General features: G+C 36.8%; 1 protein-coding gene across 2 annotated transcripts in view; it reads left to right on the top strand.

Moving 5' to 3' along the window:
- The window catches only part of LOC147995096 (killer cell lectin-like receptor 7), a 41,933-nt gene that overhangs the window by 1,835 nt on the left and 15,977 nt on the right, over window positions 1-24,121 (top strand). For both annotated transcript variants that reach the window (XM_087659596.1, XM_087659595.1), the window contains exons 3-4: window positions 13,235-13,394; window positions 17,812-18,030. In XM_087659596.1, the coding sequence (XP_087515722.1) occupies window positions 13,235-13,394; window positions 17,812-18,030 (379 nt within the window). The remainder of the gene's footprint in view (window positions 1-13,234; window positions 13,395-17,811; window positions 18,031-24,121) is intronic.

Genomic DNA, 24,121 nt, shown 5'->3' with positions numbered 1-24,121 from the left:
TAAGTGGCTATTAGCCCAAATGCTTGAATTACTCTAGATGAACAAAACACATGAAATTTTGGTCCAGAAGGATGACCAAAATGTGAATGCTTCAGTTCTTCTTTAAATGGGGAACAAAAACACCCTTTGCAGGGAATAGGGAGGCATAGTTTAGAACAGAGGCAGAAGGAACACCCATTCACAGCCTGCCCCACATGTGGCCCATACATATGCAGCCACCAAACTAGATAAGATGGATGAAGTAAAGAAGCACAGACTGACAGGAACCAGATGTATATCTCTTCTGAGAGACTCACCCAGAATACAACAAATACATAAGCAAATGCCATCATTTAACCACTGAACTGAGAATGGGATCCCCGTTGAAGAAATCAGAGAAAGGACTTGAAGAGCCCGAAAGGGGATCAAGACCCCATATGAACAACAATGCCAACCAACCAGAGCTTCCAGGGACTAAGCTACTACGCAAAGACTATACATGGACTGACCCTGGGCTCCAACCGCATATGTAGCAATGAATAGCCTAGTAAGAGCACCAGTGGAAGGGGAAGCTCTTGGTCCTGCCAAGACTGAACCCCCAGTGAACGTGATTGTTGGGGGGATGGTGGTAATTGGGGGAGGATGGGGAGGGGAAGCCCATATAGAAGTGGATGGGGAAAGGTTAGGGGGATGTTGGCCCGGAAACCGTGAAGGGTAATAACAATCGAAATGTAAATAAGAAATATTCAAGTTAATAAAGATTAAAAAAAAAGGACTGAAGAAAAAAATTAGGGAATAATAATAATAATAATAATAATAATAATAATATTATTATTATTATTATCACAAATGTTTCCTGTTTGAGAAACACCAAACCATCTAATTGTAGTAGTTTGTATGTATCCATCCATGTATCTGTCTTCATTTGCTCACTGCCCCAGGTAGGTCAACACTGCCTTTATGTAGAGTATAAGTGGAGAATTATTATCAATTGAGTATGCTGTGGTTACTGGTAGGGACACAAATGAAAACAATAATGCTGCATTTATCAATGTCAATAGTTTCCAAGCAGGGGCTAACGTTTGCATGAAACTTTTCCCTATAGAAGACTAAGTGTTGACAGAATGAAACTTGTGCAGTCTAAGCACTGATAGTTACTGGTGACTAGAGGTACCTTTTGATGGTTGATAATGAGTGTTCGAGAAGCCACATACCATCAATAAAAAAGTACCACAGCCAGGTGTTTGTCAGAAACATCCCAGAGATTCCCAAAGCAACATGAAATATTGCTTTTGGTTTTGGTTTGTCAGCAAATCAATTTTATAAGTGTCTATTGATGAACACCTTAGTTACTGCATATAGAGAAATCAGTTTGGTCAATTTTGATCATACTTAGAAGTGCTCTTGCTGCAGGTTTGTATACAGAGAAATAGAAAGTGACATATAGTCTAAGGAGGAAAAAAAATCCACTAACTTTCTTATGCAACTATGAGCTACGTGGGCTAGAATACCAGACTCCCAGTCAAACTGGATTTGTGAAAGTTATAAATATTTCTTTCTGTTCATTTGGCTAAATTTGTCTTTTATTATATTTGTGTCTTTTCTTAAATTGTTAGATCCCTGCTATTTTTAAATGTCTGTTAGTTACTTACAGTTATTCAAATGAAAAGCATGCACATTGTGGATGAAAAAAAAAAAACAGTGCTTATTTGCTTACTGTATGGAGCTCACATTTGCTTTGTTTGTATATTTTGTATTTTTTGCTTTTGTGAGATCAGGATTCCATAGGCCAACCTAGTTTCAAACTCAGTCTACAGAAGAGGATGTTTTAGACTTGCTGGTACCCCTTAAATGATTTTCTGAGTGCCAAGATTGCAAATGTATATCTATGCTCCAACTGAAAATCAGAAGTGTACCTGTTATTTCTGATTTGGACATGACCATTACCATTACTTGAACCAGAGAACGTATGCTAACACACAGAAGATTCTCGTGATATCTTTCACACTTACTTTCCTTGAGTAGAGAGAGTAGGAATGCTTAAGAACACTCAGAGAAACGATGGGCCTTGAAGAAATCTTTTGTAGACTACAATCCAATAATAAGTAACATCAGGGTTTTAAGAAAAAATTTGAGCAATACTTATCAATATGTTGCCAGTGGTGCAGCATTTTCTAGCCTGTCTTGGAAATAATTTTCCTAGGTCATGCATTGTACTTCATCAATTAAGAAGGTCTGTAACAAACATTTAATGAGATAGCAGCCACCAAACAAGAACTTTGCATTTCTAAACGCTAAAGAGTAATTCTCAATTTCATATAGACAAGCAAAATATCCATAATGAACAGAATAGCTAAAATTATCCTGTATAATAAAATAATATTTGAAGGTATCACCTACCTGAATTCAAGCTTCCATATAGAGCAATAGAAATAAAAACTGCATAGTATTTGTATAGAAACACATAGACTGATCAATGGATTCTAATCAAAGATACAGAAGTAAACCCATAAAATTGCAGACCCTTGATATTTTGACAAAGAGGGCTAAATAAGACAATGAAAATGGAAGAACACCTTCAACAAATTGTGCTGGTTTAATTGGATGTCTGCATGTAAAAGAAAGCAAACAGATCCATGTTTATCACCCTGCACAAAACTCAAGTCTAAGTGGATCATCATAAAACCAGATACACAAATTTTAAAAAAAGAGAAATATGGCAATAACCTTGAATTAAATAGTACAAGAGACAACATGCTGAATAGAACAACCATCCCTCAGGCACTAAGATCAACAAGGGGACCTCATAAAACTATAAGGCAAATGTTTTGTCTATAGGACAAAACATACATTACCAACTTGACAGCACACCTAAAAGCTCTAAATCAAAAATGAAGTAAGTGCACACAGGAGGAACAGGCTTCAGGAAATAATGAAACTCTTGCCTGAAATCAAGCAAGAAGAGACAAAAAGTACATTACGAAGAATCAAAAGAGCAGGAGATAGTTCTTTGAGAAAATCAACAGGGCAATCAGACTAACCAGAGGGCACAAAGTGTGTATTCAAAAGAACAAAATTAGAAATAAAAAGGGAGACATAACAACAGAATCTGAGGAAATTAAAAAAAATCATCAGATCCCACCACAAAAGTCTATACTCACCAAAACTCGAAAATCTGGATAAAATGGACAATTTTCTAGATAGATACCAGGAGCTAAAGTTAAAAAACGATCAAATAAACCATCTAAAGAGTCCCATAACTCCCAAAGAAATACAAGCAGTTATTAAGAGTTTTGCAACATAAAAAAAGCCCAGGACAAGATGGGATTAGTGAAGAATTCTATCTGACCTTCATAAAAGACTTCATACCCACACTGTCCACACTATTCCACAAAATAGAAACAGAAAGAGCACTACAATATTCCTTCTATGAAGCCACAATTATGCTCATACCTAAGCAACACAAAGATGCCACAAGGAAAGAAAATGTCAGACCAAATTTCCTTATGAATATCGAAGCAAAAATACTCAATAAAATTCTCACAGACAGAAGCCAGGAACACATCAAAATGATCATACAGCATGATCTAAGAGGCTTCATTCCAGGGATGCAGGGATGGTTCAATATATGGAAATCCATCAATAAAACCCACAATGTAAACAAACTAAAAGGAAAGAGACCACCTCATCATTTCATTAGATGCTGATGAATCATTTAGCATAATTCTACAACCAATCACGTTCAAAGTGTTGGATCCATCAGGAATTCAAGGCCCATACCTGAATATAGTAAGAGCAATGTGCAGCAAACCAGTAGCCAATATTCAATTAAATGAAGAGAAACTTGAAGCAAACACACTAAAATCAGAGATTAGAGAAGGCTGCCCACTTTCTCCCACTTCTTACTCAATATAGTACTTGAAGTCCAAGCCAGAGCTATCATACAACAAGTGGAGATCAAAGGTATACAAATTGGACAAGAAGAAGTCATATTATCCCTATTTGCAGATGATATGATAGTATACTTATGTGACCCCTAAAGACTCAGCAGAGAATTACTATGCTTGATAAAATACTTCAGCAAAGTGGCTGGTTATAAAGTTAATGCAAATAAACCAATAGCTTTCATATACTTAAGGAAAAAAGTTGAGAAATTTTTTAAGGAAATGACACCATTCATGACAGTTACAAATAACTTAACACACCTCAGTTTCACTCTAACCAAGCAAGTGAATGATCTCCATGAATAGAACTTCAAGTTTCTGAAGAAAGAAACTGAAGAACATCTCAGAAGTTGGAATGACCTCCAGTGTTCATTGATTGGCAGGATTAATATGATAAAAATGTCCATTTTTCCAAAAGCAATCTTCAGATTCAATGCAATTCCCATCAAGTTTCCAACTCAATTCTTCATATATTTAAAAGGAACTATTTGAAATTTCATTAGTAATAACATAAAACCCAGTACTGCAAAATTATCTTCAACATAAATGAACATCTGGGTGAATCACCATCTCTGATGTCAAGCTGTATTACAGAGTAATAGTGATAAAAACTGTATGATATTTATACTGAGACAGGCAAGTAGATCAGTGTAATAGAAGCAAAGACCCAGGAATGAAGCCACACACCCCTCGTCACTTGATCTTTGACAGAGGAGCTAAAACCATACAGTGGTAAAAAGATACTATTTTTAACAAATGGTGCTGGTTCAACTGGAGGTCAGCATTTAGAATAATGCAATTTGAACCATTTTATTGCTCCACTGCTAAGCTTAAGTCCAAGTGGATCAAGAACTACCACATAAAACCAGGTATACTCAAAGTAATAGGAGAAAAAGTGGGGAAGAGCCTTGAACACAGGGGCATTTGAAATTTCCTGAACAAAACATCACTGTCTTATGCTCTAAGATCAAGAATCAACAAATGGGACCTCAGTAAACTGCAGAGCTTCTGTAAGGCAAAGTAAACTGGCATTAGGACAAAATGGCAACCAACAGATTTGGAAAAGATATTGACCAATTCTATGTCTGATAGAGGGGTAATATCTAAAATATCCAAAGAACTCAAGAAGTTAAACCTTAGAGAGCCAAATAACCCAAATAAAAATGGGGTACAGAGGTAAACAAAGAATGCTCAGCTGAGGGATATCAAATGGTTGAGAAATTCCTAAAGAAATGTTCAACATCTTTAGTCATCAGAGAAATGCAAATCAAAACCTCCTTGGTATTCCACCTCACAGTTGTCAGAATGGCTAAGAACAAAAAGCCTAGGTGAAAACAGAAGCTTGTGAGGCTGTAGATCAAAAGGAAGATTCCTCTATTGTTAGTGAGATTGCAAGATGTTTCACTCACTCTGGAAATCTGTCTGGTGGTTCCTCAGAAAATTTGACATGGTACTATCTGAGAACCCAGCTACACCATTCCTGTGCATATACCCAAATGATTCTCCAGCATAAAACAAAGACACATGCTCCATTATGTTCATAGTAACCATATTTATAATAGCCAGAAGCTGGAGTAACTTAGTTACCCTTCAACAGAGGAATGAATACAGAAAATGGATACCTACACATTGGAATATTTCCCAGCTTTCAAAAAGAATGACTTTGTGAAATTCATAGGTAAAAGAATGGAGTTAGAAATATCAACCTGAGTTTGGTATCCAAATCACAAAAAGAAAACCTAATATGGTATGCACTCACTGATAAGTGGATATTAGCCCCAAAGCTTGAATTACACAAGATTAAATTTGCAGACCACATGAAGCTCAAGAAGATGGATGAACAAAGTGAGGATGCTTCAGGCCTTCTTAAAAAGGGGAACAAAAATATTCCTAGGAGGGGATTTGGAGAAAGTTTGGAGTATAACCTGAAAGAATGGTTATTCAGGGCCTGCCCCATCTCAGATCCAATACATATATATATAAAGCCAAGAAGTGCATGCTGACAGGAGCCTGATATAATTGCCATCTGAGTGTCTCAGCCAGAGCATGACAAATACAGAGGCAAATGCTAGCAGTAAACCATTGAACTGAGAACAGGGTCCCCATTGGAGGAATTAGAGAATGTATTGTAGGAGCTGAAAGGGCTTGCATCCCTAGTGGAACAACAGTAGCCACCAACCAGAGCTCACAGTAACTAGACCACTACCCAAAACTACACATGGACAGACCCATAGCTCCTGCTGCTTACGTAGCAGAGGATGGCGTTGTTGGGCTCCAATAAGAGTCTTATCACTTGGTCCTGCCAAGGCTGGACCTCCCAGTGTAGTGGAATACCAGGGTGGGGAGGCGGGAATGGGGAGTGTTTGGGGAGAGGGAACACCCTTACAGAAAAAGGGGAGGGAGATAGAAGAGGGTGCTTATAGACTCAAAACCTTGAAAAAAGAATAACATTTGAAATGCAAATAAAAATGTCCATTAAATATGTATTTCTTCAATTTTTAGAAAAAAACAGTAATATCACGAAGAAACAAACAACAACAGCAAAAAGCAAAGATCATGAAATTTGCAGTAAATTAACTGAACTAAAAATTATTGTCCCAAGTGAGGTAACTCAGATCTAGAAAGACACATATACTATGTACTCAGTTATAAAAGGACATTATCCTTAAAGTACAGTAGATACATGCTACACCTCACAGTTTTAAAGGATCTAAGTCACAAGGAGGACTCAAGTGAAGATGTTTATATTTCATTCAGAAGGGCAAAAATATATATCAGTGGTGGATGAATGGAGGAGAGTAGGTGAGGAAGCTAATGGGGATAAGGTCTAATGTGGTACAGGAAAGTAAAAAAAAAATTGTGATAGAAAAGGGGACCTAGTTAGGGGACATTTCTGGGAATGCGCTGAGACCTGGGATAGGGGAAGCATCTGAGTCTTTATGGGAAAGACCCTAGTTGAGACACCTATTAGCTGGGGATAGAGAGACTGAAGTGGCAACATCTGGCAGACAAATGGGATTTCCAGGAAAGGAATGGACACCAACCTACATCTAACACCTTTGACTGAACATTTTTCCAGCCTATGAGATAGACTGGAACAGAGATGGTGGGAATGGCCAATGAATGCCTTCACCAACTTGAGATCCATTCCTTGGGAAAGAGCCAAACGCTGACATGATTAATGATATTTTATAATGCTTTCGTATTGGGACCTAGCATTACTATCTCCTGAGAGTCTTCACCCATCAGTTATGGATACGGGTGTAGTGTCTCCACAGTCAAATATTAGGCTCAGTAACTATTGTGAAAGAGTGAGGGATAGGATAGAGGGAGTTGGAAGGACAATGATACCACAAGAATACCTACATAGTCAAATAACTCAGACCCATGTGGCCACACAGAGCTGGAAAAACCAACCAAAATCTATGCTTCAGCTAAAACTAGGACTCCTACATACTTTTATCAGTTGTATGACTTAGTTTTCATGTGGGTCCCCTAAGGATCAGAGTGGAGGATGCTGCCTTTCTGTTGCTTAACTTTGGATCATCTTCCCAAATAAGGATGGTCTTGTCTAGCTTTAGAGGCAGAGGATATGCCTGCTCTAATTGCAGATGCCAGGGCAGTTTCTTAGCCATGTAGTGTTTCTTTTTCTTTGAGGAAAAGGGGAAGGGTTAATCATGTTAGGGGCATGTGTGTATGGGTGTATGAAGAGTCGAGAGAATGGTGAATAAATAAGCCACTGAATAAAAGAAATCAATCACAAGCTGGAATGGTGGGCTCTGGAAGGGAAAGGGAATTGGTGGTTGAAGAGGAGAGAGAACATGATGTTTTTGGATCGGGGAAAGGACTGAAGTCCTGAGGGTCACACAAGCAACCTCATGAGGTAGGTGTTTGGGAGGATCCTTCAGAATGTACCAGTAACCTGAAAATCAAGAGACTCTTAAGATTCAAAGGACAAGACCTTAGATGAAATGACCTACAGTTGGGAGAGTGAACTTTTAGAGCTTGCCTCCAGCAGAAAGACAGGGCCTCAAGTGAGGGATGGACTTGCCATTCCACAGTCAAAATACTGACCCATAAATGTTCTTGTCTGAAAGATATGAAGGAATGGAAATGAAGAAGAGACTGAGGCAAAGGAGTTCCAGGGACAGGCACCAAGTAGGATCCAACTCAACGGGAGGCCCCAAGGCCTAACACTATTACTGAGGCTAAGGAGCACTCACAAAATGGACCTATAATGACTGCCCTCTGAAAGAGCCATCAAAATCCTGAAAGAGTCAGATGCAAATATTTGCATGCAACCAATTGACATAAGCTGCGGACCTCTGTGGTTGAATTAGGGGAAAGCTGCGAGAAGTTGAGGAGGCAGGAGACCCTATAGGAAGACCAGCAATCTCAATTAACCTAGAACCTGAAAATCGCTCAAATACTGGACCACCAATCAGGCAGCATATACCAGCTGATTTGAGGCCCCCAACACATATTCAGCAGAGAATAGCTGGTCTGGGTTCAGTCACAGAAGATGCAAATAAACTTCACCTAACCTTCAAGAGAATAGAGCAACCAGTGAGTTTCATGCTGTGGTGGAGTACGGGGTTTATGTGTAGGGAAATCATATTGGAGACAGGAGGGTGAGGAGGAGGAGGTAAAGGATGGGGGAAAGTCAGAGGGTAGACTGGGAGAGGAATAAGATCTGAAGTGTAAAAATTAAATAAAAATTTCAAATAATCAAATAATAATGATAATAATAATGATAATAATAATAATAATGGAGGAGGAAAGAAGAAGGAGGAGGATGGAGAAGAGGAGGAGGAGAAGAAGGAGAAGGAGAAGGAGAAGAAGAAGAAGGAGGAGGAGAAGGAGAAGGAGAAGGAGGAGAAGGAGAAGGAGAAGGAGAAGGAAAGGAGAAGGAGAAGGAGAAGGAGAAGGAGAAGGAGAAGGAGAGAGGAGAAGGAGAAGGAGAAGGAGGAGAAGGAGAAGGAGAAGGAGAAGGAGAAGGAGGAGAAGGAGAAGGAGAAGGAGAAGGAGGAGAAGGAGAAGGAGAAGGAGAAGGAGAAGGAGAAGAAGAAGAGAAAAAGAAAAAGAGCTAAACTTGAGCCATGGAGCAAGCCTGAGTTTCTCTGTAAATTCTGCTTTGAGCTTTCATGTATATGATTGTTCCTTATTCCTTTAACATCTAGTAGTAACATGTGCAATGAATTAAACCATTCTCTTCAAAGTTTGTTTGGTTAGTGTCCAGGATGTGACTGACTGGGGATAAGAGAGAGGCACCAGAGAATCAATGGATGTTCTTAGGGATACATAAATAAGCCTATGAGTGCAATTTGTATTTAACATAGTGTACTGGCTGGTTTTGTGTGTCACAAGCTGGAGTTATCACAGAGAAGGAGCCTCAGTTGAGGAAATGCCTCCATGAGATCCAACTCTAAGGCACACTCTCAAGTAGTGAACGAGGGGGGAAGGCCCAGCCCTTTGTGGGTGGTACGATCCCTTGGCTGATGGTCTTGGGTACTATTCAAAAGTAAGCCTAGCAAGCCAGGGAAAGCAAGCCAGTAAGTAACATCCCTCTATGGCCTCTTCATCAGCTCCTCCTTCCTGACCTGTTTGACTTCTAGCCCTGAACTCCTTTGTTGAAGAACAGCAATGTGGAATAAACTGATTAATCCGAATAAAAACTCTCCTCTCCAACGTGCTTTTTGTTCATGATGTATCTGCAGGAATAGATAGCATGACTAAGACACATAGTAACCCTGAGCTAACATATGTAATGACTTATTTATTTCACACTTGCTATACAGTTAACAACAGCTGAATCACAATGGAGAGTGGTAAATGCAGTTAATTTCTTGGTCCTCCTGGCAGTTGTCTTGACACTTGGAGTAGTTGCACAATATTTGCCTCTCATTTGGGAAGATGACAACCCAGTATTTGTTTTGTACACAAAGCTCATTCCTTAGTCCCACTGTGGCAGGAAAATCCTTTAATATTCTGGAGACCTGCTGTTTCTTAGTTCCAGATGGAAGTCTGAAAAACCGGCTCCAACATCAGCTGATTCTATTTTTTTTTTTTTTTTGGTGAGTTGAAACAGACCATAAAAATGTCTTTTGTCCAACTAATCCTCTGAAATGTTAAATGTGGATTCTGGGAATAAACACTGGTTTCTCTGGAAGAGTAACCATTATCAATATGGCTACTCCACATTGTTGTCAGTACTATTAATGATAGCTGAGGTTACTTTGAATTTTTCTATTGCACTCCTATATATAGTTACTTAAAATGAGAGAGAACTGTTTCTTACAAAGGGCTAAGCTATAAGTTGAACTCCAAATAGTTTTTGCTGTTTCAATAGTTGGATCCCTGGGCTAATTGGATAATACTTCTTATCAAAATAAAAAAATAATTACACAAAAAAGTTAATGAATGATACAAATGGTGGTTATGATAGATCACTTTGAAAATCCAGATCACGTAAGTTTGAAGGAGTTTCAGGGCTGTGTCACATACACAGTAATTCTGGGGCATCCTGAACTATGGTAGACAAAACACCTTAAAAAAGAAATAAATTTAAAAGAATGAGTGCTTTATGGAGGATGAGCTGAGCCTGCAGACTCCACAGAGGATGCAGAGGAACCAGATTACAGTGTCTGCTCTGAAGTATTGCACAATGAGAAAAAGCACAGGTCTCATGGATTGTTGCCTAATTGACTTTTCCAAGAGTGACTTGTATCCCTGGGTATTGAAGAGCCCAGTTATCTGTAATAAACCCTATCTTGTCCCCTTTTATCATTCTTAGTACATTCCTGACATCTTCTTCATTTCCTCTCAGTGATTCAGCCATTCTAGGACTATGTGGGTAGGCAGGGAAGGCAGAGTGTTAAAATAACTGTCAATATAAGTGCACAGGGTGGACATAAGCACTGGCAATCTCAAAATAGAGGTTTTGGGGGTTTCCTGAAGACCTGTGAAGATTACCATATTTCATGGTAGTAAACGTTCCTCCTTAAAAGACAGCACCAAGTGGTGAGACACTGACCTGGATAACCCAGCTCTCCCAGTGAAGCAAGCAATTAGAAAATCATTTCCTGTGGACTGGTGGGTACTTCAGGTGTCGCTCACCTCAGCCAGGGACAGAATAAACAGCTTATAGCTGTGCAAAGATGGCACTGAGGTCTGAGTGTCTGACTGGAATATTTGAAAGTAGGATTCTGATTGTGTCTGTCTCAACATAAAGGAGTGGGAGTTGTGGTTTCACAAATAAATGATTTTACACTAAAGCAGCCATGAATGTGTGTGTGTGTGTCTGTGTGTGTTTCTCTGTATGTGTATCTGTGTAATGTATATATGTGTGTGTATGTAGTGTGTAAGTATGTATACTGTTATTGTTTGTTTTTTCACAAAAATTTTAGAAGACATACTAAAAAAAACAATTTCGTCACTTTTTTCATTTCTCTGTTTTATTACTTGGTCATATGTAGTTCAGTACTTCCTGTTTTATGGTGAACCTTGGTCAAAGAAACAAAATGGTGGTGTCAGTCAGTTCCATTCCTTCTACAGTCACTATAACTTCCATGCTAATTGTGCCTGTTAACAGTTTAAAGTCTTCTATAAATTCAGAGCTCCATAGAGCTTAGAAGAAGCTGTTGCTCTTTACATTTACAGTTATGGGCATCCTCCTGTCTCTGACATACAAAGAAACAAAATCCAAAAATATTTCATTCTATGTTCAGCTTCTGTTAACTACACCCTTCCTTCATGATCTGCACTGGTAGGTACCCTGTCCTGGTCATACTTTGGTCACACTAATAAATAAAAAGCTCTTGGGTTCTTTCCCACAGTTGTTGTATGTTGTTAGAGGAGGCAAATGAAACACAGAGAACAGAAAGATGTGTGCCCTTTGCATGCGATCAGCCTCTGTGGTAAGGATGACAGCCTCTCAGTAGAGATAAGAATGCAAGAAGGTCTCAGCACTACCAATATTTCTGTAGGTCATATGACATAAACCTCCCAGATTTGAGGGAGTGATTTCCCTTTTCTAGAGCAGCAATAGATGTGCTGTAAATGTGACAGCCTCACTCATTTGCGCAAATACCCGTTTTCTTGACCTTCCAAACACCTGCACTCTTGGAAATGATCAAATAGAGGATCTAGGCCAATTTTTTTGTTGTATACTAGACACAAAAACTTTACACAGTCCCCTCTTCTCTGTAGTTTAATGCAGTCTTTATTGAAGGAGCTTCTTTCCAGGACTTCTCATCACAATTCTTAGAAAATCTCATAGAATAAAAATCCATTTCATCTTTAAAAAATCAACTGTGAATTTGTTAAAGCCAATTGAAAGACTATAAATTAGCTAGATGTCAGGTGATGATGTATGTTAGAGTTTGTTATATGTGATTCTGCCCTAATTCTTTGACTTCGTGCATAAAATAAGTATGTTTTTAAGTATGTTCTAAAGTATATTCTATGCAGTTCTTCAATTAACAGTAAGAAAATTCTATAAAATAGCTAGGATTTTCAGCATTGGAGGAGTACCTACTTAATTTATGAAATATATAATTGAATAGTAATTGCATATGGCTTTAAAAATCTTGATATCAATATTTATAAAATGCAAAATATCTTTCTATTTATTAGAAAATATCTATCACAAATGGCATAAATTTGTGTACTGGTATACAGGTATAATTCTAAGAGAACAAATAGTACAGAGGTCTGTGAATGTGGTGTCAGCCTGTGCTACATAGTAAGAAACAACAAGTATATTAAAATAGCATCATCAAGCATACCAAAACCAAAACACCAGAATAAAATATAACTCAGCAAATGCGTATATACTGAACATGCTCTTTTTCTTAGATTTGATTTCCCAGCACAATGAACATATCAGTATTTAAGTCATTCCATGTTAAATGACAATGTACACATTAAATATCTATGTTTAAAAAGTGAGAAGAGTGTAAAAACATCATTACCAGTGGAATCATGAGAGCGTTCATGGCACTCCTTATCCACACTTTAAGCTGCTATTAGCATAATACAAAATCAAGAAGTAACTTTAAAAGTAATAACATAAGACAAAATTTCCGAGAGCGCATTTGAAATCTAAGGATGGTGCAGCTTCAGTCCATCTTTTTCCTACTGTTTTGCTAAGGACACTGGTTTTGCTCTCTCTGCAGTTTACATCTTCCCAGTCTTCAAGCCTTAAATATTGACATGTATTTTGCAACATCTAGCACAGTATTTTGCTTCTTTCATTTACTCTCAGAATCAGCTTTCATTAAACAATTTCCTCTTTTCGCTTTGGTCAAGAGGAGGGGCAAAATGTCATGAAGTTCAGTATCACTCAGAGGAAAGTTAGTTTTGCCTTTCGTCTTGGAGTCTCTTTGTGGATACAGACCAGGAAACGTCAACTCTGCATCCAACTGGGAGACCAATACCTTCCAAAAGGATCACTTCGGTGTAGAGAGACAGGTAACAATTCCTGCTTTTATTGTTTTATATCAATGAACAAATATTTTCTAGAGAACTTCACATGGCCTGACATGAAAATAGGATTGAGGATGAAACCCTGATGGTTCTGTTAGATCATTTTAATTCTGGAAGCATGTGAAACTGTTATAAAGAGAAAAACCCTGGTTATTCTCTTTCACGGTATGCTGTGAATTTAGTTGTGTGCTAAGAAGTTAAGATCGAGGTATCTATGGGTTTTTCCTCTTTTACTGTGTCAAATGTGTATATATTATCCATCTGGCAAATGTCACAATAGGACCCAAGTGAGATGGATCGGTTTGTAAAGGTACTTGACAAACAATCTTAATCAAATACTTGAACTTAATCTCTGGAACTGACATGAAGTTGGAGTGAAAGAACTCACTTTGGAAAGTTGTCTCTGGGCAGATGAACCTTGGCTCAGCAAGCTCCACCCTAGGGGCCATAATAAAAAATAACAATTTGGAAAGAGAGTTGTTTAATGGACGGGTTCTTTTTCATCCAAAAAATAATGGAGCCGAAAAATCACCTCAGAAAACTTCATAAATTAAAAACAAGGTTAATATGTTGTATTACGTGCACTGTGTTATCTTTATTATCTGCCTGCTCACATCTCAGTTATTAATGTAAGGGTAATGTCATTTACTATTACTTACTATTTACTATTACATTGATATCAACTATCAGATCATATTTTTCATTGGCATTAGCTCATATATGCTGCATAGTTACAAAATTTATTTTCATATATCCTCCTCTTGCCACATCATGAATGAGTATATTATATGTGAAATGGTTGTGTACATGGAATGCTTTGAGATTAAACTTCATATTGTATCCTCTATGCTTCTCTCTATTGCTCTCACAGCCACCCAGATATGTCCCATTTTTACTTTTCTTGTTGCTGCAGTTACTAGAGGTAACATAGAATTTCTGAAGACTTTGAGCCAGGAGCCTCAGATGAGAGACAATATTTAGTTTTGTCTTTCTAGGTATGGATTATCCCACTTACCAGGTTCTTTTCTGGTTGAATCCATTGAACAGGTTCAAGCATAGACAGTCATATGTAGATTGTAGCTAGATGGAGAAGTTGTACCTCTCAGCTCTTTGGGGATTCAGTCCATGAGATATTTATATGCTTTGCATCACCTCAAGTATTTTCTTTCAAATATTCCTTTGAAGGTAGTGCCTGGGAAACTCTGAGAGTCATGAATAAATAAAAAGACTGAAAGAACATTTAATATTCATGTGTTTATAACATTTGTAAATAATTTTAAAGCAACATTTTTATTTATTCATAATGCTTTGACATTTTTATTTGGATAGTTTGTTTAAAAGGTTTTTTTTAAAATGATTTTCAGTGGAACCAATTTTACCCAAAATTTTATGTGCTGAATATTAAAAACAAAGGGGCTTTGTCAATATTACAAAAACTAAGTAAATTTTAAATTCTTTACATATTTCCTAACAAAATTTCCTGTGAATATTAGAAATATAAACAAATTTAACAGAAATCTGTAAAAGTTTCTCACCTGTAATGGAAATCGTGGTCATTCCATGTCAGGGTGTTTGAATCATTTAGTAAATTAGTCAGATCTGACCTTTTCCCAGCCATTTTTATTATCAGATCTAGGTACCATACCAAAAATGGACATTTCAAATTTTTTTTAGAAATCACTCAAGTCCTGATTATAGCTGATAACTGACTTCATACATTACTACCAAAATGAGTGAGCAGGAGGTCCCTTGCTCAACTGTGAGATTCCAAAAGTCTTCAAGGTTGCAGAACCAAGAGCCTTACTGATAGAGATGAGGATGCTTATACCTAGCCATCAGACTGAGCATGGGGATGACAATGTAGGAGATAGAGAAAGGACTGAAGGAGAAGGGTTTGCAACCCCATAGGAAAACAGCATCAACCAATCAGACCATGCCAGAGCTCCCAGAGTCTAAACCACCAACCAAATTCTACACATAGAGGGACACATGATTTCAGCTGCATATGAAGCAGAGAGTGGCATTGTCTGGAATCAATAGGAGGAGAAGCCCTTGGTACTATGAAGGCACATTTCCCCCAGAGTAGTTGAATGCTGGCATGTTGACATAGGAGTGGGTGACTGGGAGGGAGAGCATACTCATACAATGGATAGGGGTAATGGGAGAGGGGGGACCTGGATGTGGAATAACATTTTAAATGAAAGTGCATAAAGTAGCCAATAAAAATAAAAGTAGGAAAAGTTGTGAGAAACCATAAGGAGATGTTTGTTTTTGTTTTTGTTTTTTTTAATGCAATCTAGTCAAGAAAAATTCTGAAAACTTTGAAACTAACCGACAAACTAGAGTCTGAAAAAAGACTAAGTTTTCTACAGAAAGAAAATTCTACAGAAATGAGGCTTATGCATTAGAAACAATATTTTCATTCCAAAGCAAAGTGTTTCAATTGTCATAAATATCCCCAACATCTAATATAACAGGCACCAAGAGTTGTCCATCCAAAGAAGAATTTTACAAATGGTAATAATATTGCAGATAAAGGAAGAGAGAATGAGAGGATTAGTGAGTGTGGGAATGACCTAAACCACATTGTGAGTTCCTGAAATGTCAAAGAATAATTTAATTTATTAAGGAAAAACAGAAGTATCACTTTTTCTTTTCTTCTCTATTTCTTCACTTCTTCTATATGCACTGTCATGGTTCTGTACCTTGCTGAGATAATTTTCTTCATTGATGTAGTGGTAATCAGAATCATGAGTGTTAGATTCTAAATACCTTAGATACAACAAAATATTTAGTATTATATAGAGCAATCGATTTTCAGGAAAAAGGAATAGTTGAAATATAGGCCTTTTCAAGGATGGGGATTTATTTATAAAAATCAAGTCCAGACCAGCTGTGGTTCCCTATCAGTTCTCAAGAACATCCATCCATCCTTAATTCCTCTCTTTCTTGAGTTATCTTTTTTTCCCCAGAGCCGAGGACCAAACCCAGGGCCTTGTGTATGCTAGGCAAATGCTCTACCACTGAGCTAAATCCCAACCCCCCTCAGTTATCCTTCTTGATGCACTCTATGCTCCAGTTTGTTATCTTGTATTGCCTTGGAACTATGCCTCAATTGCCTTCTCTAGAAGGCACTTTTGTTCCTATAGAACTGGGTGGGGACATATGACACTCACCCACATACTTCTATTCTGAGAGTGGAGGATTCACAATACAAGGCAAAAGCAGAAATAAGATCAGAATTTTGTGAAACTTCAAACATGTAGAATTTCTACAGCTGTATTTTAGGTAGAAATCTACAACTTTGAGAGCACATTTTCAGTCTGTTTGTATCATCAACTTGTGTATAATTTCCCCTTTTTGTCTGCTAAACAAAATTGTAATTAATATTGAGATGTGCACTTTTAATGGTATTTATTTTCTTGCTTTGTTTTGTTGATTTAAGAGAGTTCAGTCCCCTTGCAGCTCACTGTGATAGCTCTTGGAATCCTCTATTCCCTTTGGCTTGTAGGTGTTGCAATGTTGGTGACAAACAGTAAGTAATTGAGATACATCTTAATTGAACTTCTTCCTAAAAAAATAGCTTTGGACAGGGATGATGCAGTTATACACTCTGTTCGTTGTCCTGCCTATAATGAGGAGATGAGTCATAATCAATGGACTTAATAACTTTTCCTGACTCACTGCAGTGTTATGTTTGCTTTCGTACCTAATCTGTTAGCTCAGGGGCTGTTTGGATCTGTCCTGCTCTTTCTCATTCTTGGTCATGTTCCTTCTGAGGACTTATGTACATTTTTGAGGTAAGGTGATTGTTAACTTTATGCAAATATTTTGTGAGTTACAGCTGTGCAAAGAATAGATGACCTCTTCCTTTTTCTTCAATGTATATTGAGGTCATGGTTAAGTAAAATGACTTCATCTGTACGGAAACATTAAAAGTTAAACTTTATTGGTTACCTTCACATTTACACAATATTGCTTCTAGTGTATGCTAAATCATAGCTATGGAATTGGACAATCTATACTCCTTACATTTCAATAATAATTGTCCCATTTCTTAACATTTTTTGTTTCCAATTCCCATGACATATTAATTATTCACTGAATATTTTACTTCTGTATTTATTGTCTCATCATACTCTAAAATATTAAGTAACTGCAAGTCATTCCCACCATAGATTTTTTCAGCTCTGTTATTGATTTTACAGTCAATCTAACTTTAGAGAAAAATTGATGTATCTGTTTCAAAAGTGAGTTAGTAGAAGTGTTGATTTATAAATATTAAGTACCAATGGAAGTAATGATATGTGTTGTCAGTCAACATGAAGATTTTTCTCTAATCTTAAAGTACAATATATATTCTTTATGAACAGTTTTGCTGTTATGCCTGTGACTACTTTAGTTTTTCAGTATAGCCATGAAGAGAATGAACTGCAGAAAACTCAGAACTTCCACCATAACTGCAGCACCATGGAAAATGACATCAATTTAAAGGAAGAAATATTGAGAAATATGTCTGTAGAGTGTATTCCCGGCAATGCTCTTCTGGACTTACTCAACAGAGAACAGAAGAGATTGTACAGCAAAACTAAGACTGTTTTAGCTTCCTCTCAGCACACAGGTATGTAGCAGGAGAGCACGATGAATACAGATTTGCATTATCATCTACTGTTCCTTTTATGGAAGCTTTGAAGGCCAAACTTTAGCTTACAATTCTGTTGATCTCTGTGTTAATTATTTGAAGGTTCTTTATTTCATGTAATGTCTTCGAAACCCAGAAATCCCTGTCTCGGATAGAAGAATCTTATAATTTCTAGAAATCAGCATATGTTTGGTACACTTCCAGCTCCCTGGGGATGGCATTACAAATCAGTAATCCTGAGAATTTAGATTTTTTTTGTCCAGGGGAAAGTCTGAGTCTCCCACTTGGTTGCTGATATAACATGGATGATTTTTTTCTTTTATTGGATTTTTTAAATTTACATTTCATATGTTATTCCCTTTCCCAGCTTGCCAGACATAAGCCCCCTGTCCTCTCCCACTCCCCTTCTTCTATGAAGTTGTTCTCCCTACCCACTCACCCATGCCACCCCTAAGACATACCCCTACACTGGGGATCCAGCCTTGGCAGGACGAAGGGCTTCTCTTCCCATTGTTGCTCAACAAGGCCATCCTATGTTACATATGCAGCTGGAGTCATGGGTCAGTCCATATATATACTCTTTGGGTAGTAGTTTAGTCCTTGGGAGCTCCGGTTGGCTGGCATTATTATGTTTAAGGGGTTGCAAGCCCCTTCAGTTCTTTCAAGCCTTTCTCTAGTTCCACTGATGGTGACCCTATTCTCAGTCCAATGGTTTGCTGTTAGCATTAGCCTCTGTATTTTACATGCTCATGGAAGTTTTTAATAGAATACATTCATCAAGTATTTGTGCTAAAACAGACTTGAGATTTACATGGTTGCAATTATAAAAATAACAGTGTGTGTGTGTGTGTGTGTGTGTGTGTGTGTGTGTGTGTGTGTGTGTGTGTTCCATATGACTTGTCTTTAGAAATTTGTCCAGTTTGTAATAAAGAGATCCTCCTGGAATAGACAGGGGTGCTGAATCATAGTGTGCACTTATAGCATCTCTATCAGTGACACCTGAATGAGACTGGGAAGATGAAAATATCAAGTGTCAGAAGAAATCTTTCTTACCCTTCAGTGTTACTGGTAATTTTTAACTGATACTGTTTAACAATAATCATTAAATATTTTTTCAAGATTTAGAGCTTATGAAGAGTTCTTGTTTATAACTTACCATGCTGAGTTAGTAGGATATGACTATTCTCATTATGTAAAGACTAAATATATCTAAAACTGCTATACTATAAAAATTGTGACAGGAAATGAAAAAGCTCTAGATCATTGTTAAAGTATTTCAGACCCATGAAAAATACTTTGTGTCACTAGTTTAAAATAACTTCATTATTTTAAAGGATAGCATAGTGATGTAATCCCTTAGATTAGGATATTGAAGAAAGAACAAAATACCTTTCAGGACAATGTGGAAAGTCCAGCAGATTCCAGGCAATCCTGTGCTACATGATGAAACCTCTTCATGGAATAATAGAGATTGGAGATAAACTTTGTTAACAAAGCACGGATATTCCTAGGACCTCACTAAACAAAATATTCATATTGAGGTGACCTTGCTACACAATCTGTACAGATTTTAATGTATTTAACTTGAAACATTTGGGCATGTGGGGACACCATTTAAGGGGTTTACATAATCATGACTACAGAATGTCAACATCAAAACCTCCTTTGTATCTCTCTTTTTCTCTTAAAGTAGAGCATTTAACACAGACCATGGCACAGTGTTAAGTACCGAGTGGTGTGCATGGCAATGCATTACTGCAGATCTAGAATTCTATTATTAATTTGACTGCCTCTCAGTAGCAAGTTTCCTTCCTTATGATATCTCATAAACTTCTTTTTTTCATAGAATTGAGATGTTTTAGATAACCAATTTGCATGGAATCATAAAGTGTGATCCTACACCTGGTGTGTTCCACTTTGCTCACCACCCTCAAGTTCCATGCCTTTCTCATAGGTCATCATCTCTCTTTTGGTTTTGCTGTGAGAAATGATTTCATTCTTTAGCCCATGGTATGTTGGACTGCACAGTATAGAAAGTATTGGCATGAAAGCTATCACTTAGCCTAGGATAGTCTCAAATTGGTAGTGTTCGTCCTGTCTATGTTTTTGGAGCTCTCATGTTATAGGCATAAGTCATCATGCCCAACTGTTTCATTTTTCTTTAAATAATAAGTAGGAATCTTTTTTATGTACAGGCTGCATTTTCTCTGCTCATTCATCCATGATTGACACACAAAATGTTGCTTTATTTCTAGTGTTAATACAATGTTATGTAGATCATAAGTGTACACAGGGGTCTCTGGGCATTTATAAAATTACTATTTCTGACTACTGTGAGATTTTACTTTTTTTCTACACAGAATTAATTAATACATTGTTCTGACAAAAGAATCCCAGAAAATAACGTTTAACAATTTGTGTTCTTTTCTGTAGGTGAGTGTTTGGAATACACTGGTTCTGCTATGGTATAAAATGTTATTATTTCATAATGGACACAAGAACATGGCATGAATGTAAGCAGACATGCCAGCAGTACAGATTATCCTTTCTCAATATATATGATATGAATGAGCTGGCACTGTAGATATTTACTTGCCCCTCATTCTCTTATACTCTATTCTTAGGTCTAAATAATGAGATACTGAATCTTGGATTTATTTTTAAAGTATATGGTTTTCCTGTAATTTGAACAAAACTGTGGGACTCAGGTATGTTAAGAGGAGACTTGTTACTACAATGACACTTGTGTCTTTCAGTGTTCTCCTTTTCTCAGGAGTTTGAATGTCTTCCCCTCATGAAGTTTAACCCTTTGGTGTAGCACATCCTCTTGTTGAAAGTCATTTTTATCCTTGGAGTTCCAAATAAGCTCCTACTGTCTAATGTTTTTTCTTTGGAACCTTGAAATGAGACTGCCTGTGATGAGTAAGCAGATCACACCAGGAAAGGTTGTTGAGGTATGGGCCTCTTTGTACAATGAGATACAATGAAAAATGGGGAATTACTTGGTTTGCTAGTTAGCCCCATGGTAATTTTCACTGATAATGTCCCTAACTTTACTGTGTAGTATTCTTACATTTGTAAAAAAGATATCCATATTTGGAAATCATTATTCGAAAGAAAACAAATTTTCCAATATTCTGGCATTCTTTTTTAAATAATTATTAATGAAATCTTTTCAAATATGAAGAGTACATTCTTAGAGAAATGATTGAAGGGTCATCTTTAATCCTTTGCAAATTATAACACAGTATGATATTTATATACAAATTTAATACATGTTTAAACAACAACATAAAGATTTTTAATGTCAGAAAATAGTTTGATATAATAAACCTAATCAATTTTTAAAATAATAATAATAATAATAATAATAATAATATATTCTTCTTCTTATTATTTTTATTAGGTATTGTTGTGTATTTTCATTATTCATATTACACCTTGTGCATTGCCCCTCTCCTGGGCATCCCCTCCCACAATCCATCCTGCATCCTCCATCCCCTTTTTGGATGAAAATTTTGTGGGTGGATTTGTATCCCTATTGCTTCCCCAGGGTTCCTCCCTAGCCAGAGGAGGTAGTCATGTCAGGATCCATTTCCCCAGTAGCTAAGGACCCCCTTATTGATTCTTGTGCCCCTACTATACCCCATTTTCTGGGAAATGTCCCCTACCCTTCCCATCAGTCTTAGATGGCCACTCGTTCTCATGGCAATAATGCCATCCCTACTAACCATTTCCACACCCAACCCTGAATTACCCACTACCCTTCTTAAATACTTTCCCACCCAGTTCCATTTCTCCTTCCGTGACCATCTATTTCCCCTTCCATGTGGGACTGAAGAATCCTTCTTTGTTCCCTTCTTTCTGTCTATCCTACTAGGGTTGTAGTGTAGTAAGGGCATCCTGTAGTTTATGGCTATTAACTAGTTAGAATTGAATTCATACCATGCATATCCTTTTGGAACTGTTTTACCTCAGTCAGCATTATATACTATAGTTCCATCCATTTTCCTGAAAAATTCATGACGTCTTTGTTTTTCATAGCCAAATAGTGTTCCATTGCATAGGTGCACTACACTCTTTATCCATTCTTCTGTTAAAGGATATCTAAGCTCTCTAATTTTTGGTTATTATGAATAACTTTTCTATGAACATAGTTGAGTAAATGTCTTTTTGAGATGGTGCAGCATATTTTGGATATATGCCCAATATATAGCTGGGTTTTAGGAAAGAGCTATGCCAGTTTTCTGAGAAACTATTAATTTGATTTCCAAAGTGGTTGTAAAAATGTGTACCCCCACCAGCAGTGGAAGATTGTTCACTTTGTTCTACATCTTTGACAGCATGTGGTATCACTTGATTTTTTGATATTAGACATTCTTCTTGGTATAAGATGGGATCTCAGAGTTGTTTTGATTTGCACTTCCCCAATAGGTGAGGACTTTCAATATTTATTTAAGTGCTTCTTCGCTATTTGATATTCATTTGTTGAAGATTCTCTGTTTACCTCAGATATAGAAGATACAAATAAAATGTTAAATCTAAAGAACTTCCTTAGACAAAACATCCAGGAAATCTGTGATAGCGTGAAGAGTCCTAATCTCAGAGTAATAGAAACTAAAGCAAAGAGTCCCAGCTCCAAGCCCAAATATTTCAACAAAATCATAAAATAAAACTTTTCCAAAGTAAGGAAACAGTACCCTATATAAAGAAAGAGAATCCTATAAACATAGAAGATGCTTTTAGAACAGTAATTAGACTGGCTTGAAAAGAAAACACTCCCACTGCATAATGATCAAAACACAAAATCTACAGAGAGGGAAAGAATATTAAATGCTCTAGGTGAAAATAGGCAGCTAACAGTCAAAGGCAGAAAAACAAGAAATGCACCTGATGTCAGATATGATATTTTGAAATCTCTAAATCACTACAGATGAGAACCTAGATTATAAAACCTAGTAAAATTCTCGATAAACATAGATGGAGAAAACAAGATATTTCAAGACAAAACCAAGAAAACACTAAGAGGAAAATTTCAATCCAAGTGGATATCTACATTCAATAAAACACATGGAACACACACACACACACACACACACACACACACACACACACACACTAACTCCACCAATATAACTGCATTTAAACATACCCATATTTTAAAAATATAATCGGTTACTTAATTAAATATCATGCCACTCCAGTGTCACATGTAACATACTCTAAATGCTACCAAATATATCTCCATCTTCTCCAAAGTCTGTCACTTCTGAATCTGAAGTATGGAAAGTTCCTTTGTGTAGCATGGAGCTCCATGCACATTGTTTCAGACAGCACTTTTCATCTTTATGAAATTTCTTTGAGGACAGGTAATTACTTCCCATATGAATACTACCGATATGCTTCTGTACTATTGATGAATGGAATTTGAATAATGTCATACAGCATCAGAAATCATTTAATGATCTATGGATTTTTGGGAGGGTTATATAAGATAATTCATCCCACTTGAAAATGGATATCAGTGAAAAACTCACAGATTATAACCTACTTCAGAGTAAAAGAATGAATGGTTTCCCTCCAAAGTAAAAAACAAAATAAACTGCTCATTCTGGTCATTTATATTCAGTGTTGTACTAGAGAGTTTAGCTATAATGATTAAGCAAGAAAAATAAATAATTATGTCTGAAGTGGAAAATAGAATTTAATGTACTTCTATTTACAGTTGACATTTCTTAGATTGAAAATGCAAAGGAAGACTCAATTAAATTCTAAAGCTAACACATGAGTTTAGTTGAGCATTAAGAAAAGAAGGTCAGTATAAAGAGCACGAGTTATAATCTACATGGACAAACAGGCAATGAAATTAGGAAATTATTAAGAAAACAAGTCCATTTAAAATATTGTCAAAAGCAGAAGACAAAATAAATTCTACAACAGACATGAAAGATTTATACAAAAATTTATAAATGCAGATAATTGGAAGGAAATAACCATGCCCATATTGGAAAACTTTGTATTAGTAATAGGTGATATTCACTAAATTTATACAGAGTATTAATATAATCCA

This window comes from Rattus norvegicus, chromosome 4, assembly GCF_021556685.1.
Source record: "Rattus norvegicus strain SHRSP/BbbUtx chromosome 4, alternate assembly SHRSP_T2T, whole genome shotgun sequence".
Classification (NCBI taxonomy): Eukaryota; Metazoa; Chordata; class Mammalia; order Rodentia; family Muridae; genus Rattus; species Rattus norvegicus.
Note: the sequence above shows the minus strand (reverse complement) of the source record. Positions and strands in the feature narration are given on the sequence as shown.